This window comes from Cynara cardunculus (genome assembly GCF_001531365.2).
Source record: "Cynara cardunculus var. scolymus isolate 2C chromosome LG 1, CcrdV1, whole genome shotgun sequence".
In the NCBI taxonomy this organism is placed as follows: Eukaryota; Viridiplantae; Streptophyta; class Magnoliopsida; order Asterales; family Asteraceae; genus Cynara; species Cynara cardunculus.
In genome coordinates, this window is record NC_037528.1 from 44,439,531 (window position 1) to 44,445,574 (window position 6,044).

At 31.7% G+C, this 6,044-nt stretch overlaps 1 protein-coding gene across 1 annotated transcript; it reads right to left on the minus strand.

Annotated features, from left to right (window-relative positions):
• Positions 1-2,048: 2,048 nt before the first annotated feature.
• LOC112500027 lies at positions 2,049-2,851 on the minus strand. Its single transcript, XM_025103292.1, has 2 exons — positions 2,729-2,851; positions 2,049-2,535 (listed from the first exon to the last, which is right to left on the minus strand). Exons 1-2 carry the CDS (start codon positions 2,828-2,830, stop codon positions 2,242-2,244), a joined length of 396 nt encoding a protein of 131 aa, XP_024959060.1. The 5' UTR covers positions 2,831-2,851; the 3' UTR covers positions 2,049-2,241.
• Positions 2,852-6,044: the final 3,193 nt, after the last annotated feature.

The following is a 6,044-nucleotide window of genomic DNA, read 5'->3' on the forward strand; positions in this document are numbered from 1 at the left end:
TTGGCAAAACTATCCAAATTTAGTCCCTCACTTCCATTAAAAATTTCCATTAAATAAATGGGTATTTTCATTCATTTTATCGATTTTTTTGTCTTTTACCTAGCTTCTTTTTCCAAGTGCAGGATAACCCCGAGCCAATTGATGAGAAGGGGTTGGGGAAAGCTTGAACCCAATTTCTACAGTGATGAATATGAGTGCATTGTCATTGTTTATGAACCCGAACCTGGGTAGTGCCCAATCGAATTGATCGGGTTCCAGTGGCCGACGGGTGAGTAACGCATAAGAACCTACCCTTGGGCATGATGACTTGACGCCATCCTCACCTTCCTCAAAAAGGACGCACCTTTGTTATTGTGCCCACGGTAAACGCTGGGTAGCCAAGAAGAGTTCGACCCAATGCTTTATTTTTGTATGGGAACGTTCAGTGCCAAAGTCATTAAATGGGTAAGTCGCCAATTCCTAAAGGAAGGATTTCTCATTCCTTAGCCGGAAAGATATGTGACTATGTCATCCTAAGGTAAATCTATACGTTTTTTGACCATCTTGTAATTTCGAAACTGTAAAAGTTATTAATAACCAAATTTGAGTTTACTTAAAAAAATAATCAAACGGGTTAAAAGCTCAATAAATTTGAAGTTTCTATTGAACGATGTCGTATATAGTTTAAGGGCATCAATAACCTTGAAGGTAAGAAATAGGCAATGCCTACCAAATGTTCGACAAAATGTCCCAATCAGAGAACATGCAAACAACGCACATGGCCATCTTCAACATAAAGTCAATGCATGGCATTCAATACAACTTGCAATGGATGCTAATAAAAATCTATCTATTGCTTCTTAATCTTCATCCGAAATCGAAGATCATCAAACGATAAATCATCTCGATAAGCAAATATTTGTTGACATTTGCAACAATCTTGTTTTTGATTCGTAACCCGTCGTTTTCTTTTCTCGAGAAAAAAGTTCAACGAATTTACACAAGACTCGAGACCCTGTAATTTTTCGGTCTTCGATAAAAAATGGTTAATAAATAACAATTAATTGAAAGAAGAAGAACCCCAACCATCTCATAATGGTTGCATATGGTAGCTAGGGCTTAATTGCTTAGCTCCTGCCCAACTTCTACCAACATTAATACTCAATAATTCTCTACCTAATATACATATACATCAAGATTTTCAGTATCGTTACGCTCATTGCCAGTGCGATGTGTTACCCCACCGGTACCACAATATTAAACCAAGTCTTTTGAACCAACCGTTCTTGACTTGAGGTCGGCGGCTAACATCGTGTGTTTTGCACAATTCGTTTAGAAAATCACAATATAATGTCTTTAAGAGGTGTGGAAACCTCATTTTCAGTGTTCTTTTATATAATTTAACAGTTGGGAAAACCTCTAGATGGTTCTAGAAGGACTCAAACTGGTAACCAGCAGAGAGCAAACCAAAGACACAGTCAGGTGAGCTACCCATAAGGGTTATCTCATTCTTTGTTTCAGTTTCACAAGCATGGATCAACAAGGTCCGATAGAATCATGTCATGTCATTACGTACAACACCTATAAACGTTCCATGGCGCTACATTCGAAGATCTTCAATGACGTGAGATAGAGATATGTCGAAAAATGAACAAAAGGGCTTCGTAACTTTATATTTGCCATGCATACCCCTAAATCAGTATATCGTAATACAAATCTTGAACCAAAGTACCAAACCAGACCTAACAAGTACAGTACTACATCCCCTAGACGCAGGGTCTGAAAGAGCAATATATTCACAAACCTGACATCTACACAAAGAGCAGAACGTAATACATATCCTCTTTTTCTGTAATAACAATGCATACCTTCTGACACCGGGCCATATACAAGATGTCTACGTTAATATTGAAATACCCGTTTTACCCTTTCGAAAGATAACGTGTACATCATGCATTAAAAGTTGTACACCACTCTAAATAATTAGAATTTAATGGTTAAATTAATCCTAGTTTAATGAAGCGATCCAACCCACATACATTCCCAATAGTTTGCTAAACCCAATACAATTGAATCCAGCCAAGATTTCTTTAATCAATTCCTCCAACAAAACATAATCAAATGCAAACAATAATTTATAAATAGTAAATTATCCTACTAATTAATAATAAATAAATAGAAAATTCCCATTCACACAACCAAAAACCCCTAAATTTCAAACCAAAATTATCACAAAAAATCAAATAGATTTTGGGGTTTTGATCAAAGATGGCATCCAAAGCAGTTACATGTCTTTGGAGTGAAGGAGCAGAATCCAAACGGCCGATTTGGGATGTTGCAGTTGATTGCATAACAACAAGGAGAAGGTAAGCAATATTTACCGCCACCGCCACCGCCACCGCCACCGCCGCCGCCGGCGTTGCAGCAAGTGCAAAGTGAACAAATCTGGAAACCACCGAGCTTCCGCCGCGTATCGTTTAATACCAGACGCATCATTTCTCCTTTTCCGGGCTCTATCAACGGCAGCATCGATTCCTCCGCCACCGGCTCATTTGCCTTCATTTCAAAAGCGGAAACACAAAATTAGCAGAAATCAAGTGAACATGGAAGAGAATATGAGAAGATCTACAGATTCATTGGAGAAAACACTTGAACATAAACCAAATCGATTGAGAAAGTTTGCTCGATTCAAATATGATAAGAAGTTAGAATGTAAGGAGAAACAAGTGGTGAAAATGATGGAACTCACATGGAGAAATGGAATTGGATTAAGGAGAAGGAAGAAGAAGAGGAGGAAGAGGGATTGAAGAAGAATCCGACTGGCAGCAGGAGCAGGAGCAGGAGCAGACATGTTTGTGAATAGAGATGTTTTGTTGTGATCTGAATATATATATATATATATATATATATATATAAACCTTTTAAATATTATTATAATTTAGCGCTCTTCCAAATTACTACTATTTATAAATAGGGAAATAAGAGGCGGTAATAACTACTTTTGAGTATTTGGATAAACAATTTATATCAATGTTAAATTGGTAATAAGAAATTTTTGAAGAAGTTAAATTCTTTTGATTTGTAATAAATTGATAAGTGCTTTTATATAAAAACATAAGTTGTTTCAAATAAATAATCCCAAACAGCCCCTAAATAAACATTTTAGTTGTATGTTTTTATCTCTTCCTCATTTCTATTTCTAAATAACGAAAATAGTTATAGGTCTGTAATTAATAGGTATGTAATTTACAGAGAGATTAAAGTATAAGAAAAAGATATAAGTTTATGAACCAGATCTGCAATTACGGATACCAAGTATGTAAATTTGGAAAAACACATCCCTCATACTTATAATTAATTTACATATTTGATCCCTACAATTGCAAACCTAGTTCATAAACTTCTTTACCACATCTGTAAATTATGGCTAAGAGATAAACCCATCGTGAAAAAGGGCTATTAATTAATTTTCCTTATAAATATTTAATTTATTTATGTTAAAAGTATGAAAATAATTTGGTTATTTGGATTTTCTAAGATGATCTTCAATAATTAAATGTATTTTTTATATTATTTTTGTTTTTAGTAAAATTATTATAATTGATACTAAATAAGTGTAGTGTCTATACATCTTATAAACCAAATTCATCAAAAGTGTTAAAAATAAATTTTATTGTACAAAGTACTATACATTTACGCACGAAGTCTTAAAAGTCTTAAAAACAACTTATAATACATTAAGTATTATTACTTTATGCATTCAGTTTTAAAATCTCTTAATCTACAATTAAAATAACATATTGTACAAGTTTACCAATGCACATTATAACATTTTTTTTTTTCATGTTCCTAAAATACCTTTGACACATTTTACTCATGTCTTCACCCTCTTATATCTCTATCATGTCTTCTCCCCATCCCCAAGGTGAGATTCAAACTGATATTTACCATGAGTTATTAAAAATTCTCTCATTCAATTGCTCTAGAACTCTCGGTCTCGATCTCTTGATTCTTTGCTCTTGGTGTAAATCGAACACATTTGTGGAGTCGTTTAAATATGTTGGATTTTAAATATATTGGATTTTAAACTGTCATACAATTTTTTTCATCGATAGAAACCATAACTCTTATTTATTCAAATTGTATTAATATGTAAAGACCAAGTGTAACTTATATCATCGTTAAATCTTCTCTAATAAAACCAGTGAAACTTCAAAATCAATAAAATTCACGACTCCCGCCGCATTGCGCGGATACACAACTAGTAGTTAATGATGCAACATATGATAATTGAACCAAATATTAAACTTGTTGATTATGTGAATACCCAAGAATTATATTTTAAAACTTGTTAATTTAACGAATTCTAAGCTGTAAGCACAAACTTAAATGCAGAAACTGATGGAAAATAAACTTTTTGCTATTGCTCAACTGACCATTCAGATTACACATTTATAATATAAATAGAGAGTTAAATAAGAACAGACTTGGATATATATGATGGATCTAGCATAAAATGAAAAAAATAGCAAAAAGAATACATTTTAAATGACGTTTTTGGCCTTGAAAATCTTGTAGGTCCCTTCGAGATCTACCCAAAGAGTGCTTCTCGTTCTAAGGTTAGAATCGGCGTATCATGTGGCTGAAAGGAAGATACGTTACAAAAGTTATGTACGTTCAAACGTAACACCTCATGTTGGCCTAGTTATGGGCTTCTAGGAACATTAAACTGGTCTTCCGCATCAATTAGGTGACGTATGTTTTTTAAGAGATGTTAAAGTCTTATTTCACTTCTGATTAATAAAAGGTGGTGTTGAAGTCTGAAATCTGAATCAATAAGATTGTTTGTTTTTATATACTGACAAACATTTAAAGTTTGAAATCTTAATCAATAGTTCGTTTTTGTAAATCAAGTGCAAACATTTTGCAAAATTCACTTGATTTTCATAAAATTTTCATTGCCAAAGTTCATATCAACAATTGTTTAACAGATGGAACATAGTAAAAGATTTTGGATATCTTTCAGACTTTCGATGTTATCGGGAAGCCGTTGGTGAGTTTGTTTGCGGAAAGATCGATACTTTTTGATAGAGGATAGAACGTCGATAGATATTCTTGTTCACATTAATCTTCTAAGCTAACCTATACGTATAGTATATATATATATATATATATATATATAGAGAGAGAGAGAGAGAGAGGTGAGTTATTATGCAACTCTTTACATTTGTACAATCAATGCAACTCAATTTCAACCGTCCATTTAATTTGATGAATATGTGATTTCATAAAAGTTTTAATTGTTTTCTAATATAAAATATTGATCATAACTAATGAACTCTAGTCACCTTCCATAAATATTTAAATCATAATAATAAACTCTAGTCATCTTCATAAATATCTTAATTAATTGGGTTGTATTGGTTGTATAAATGAACATGGTTGCATTTGAAATATATATATATATATATATATATATATATATAGAGAGAGAGAGAGAGAGAGAGAGAGAGAGAAATGGTGAGGGTGTGCATTAGCCTTGTTTATAATGATATTAAAGGAGACATTATTGTATATACATATTTTAATTTTACTCGTTGAATATGTTTTATTACAAATTAAATTTATATTCATATTTTAGTTTTAATAAATTTAATATGCATATATATAAATCAATGATTATTTTTTTAATAATTTAAAAGCCAATAAAACATATTTAATTGAAACATTAATAAATATATTTTGATGTGAAATATAATCAAACAGGTGGTGTTATATCAATGTCTAAAAGGGGTTCCTTTAAAATTGTGGAAATGTAAAAAGATGTGATTGAATTATATAAATATATTTATTTATATAGAATCCAGTTCAAATAATGAAGTTATTTACATAAAATTACTTGTAATCTTGAATTTTAAGTAATGTATATCAATAAACAGTACTTCATGCATAAAAATCGTTTTTAAGAGTTTTTGTCAAATGTTTTATAATATAGTATAAATATTTATTTATATAGAATCCAGTTCAAATAATGAAGTTATTTACATAAAATTACTTGTAATCTT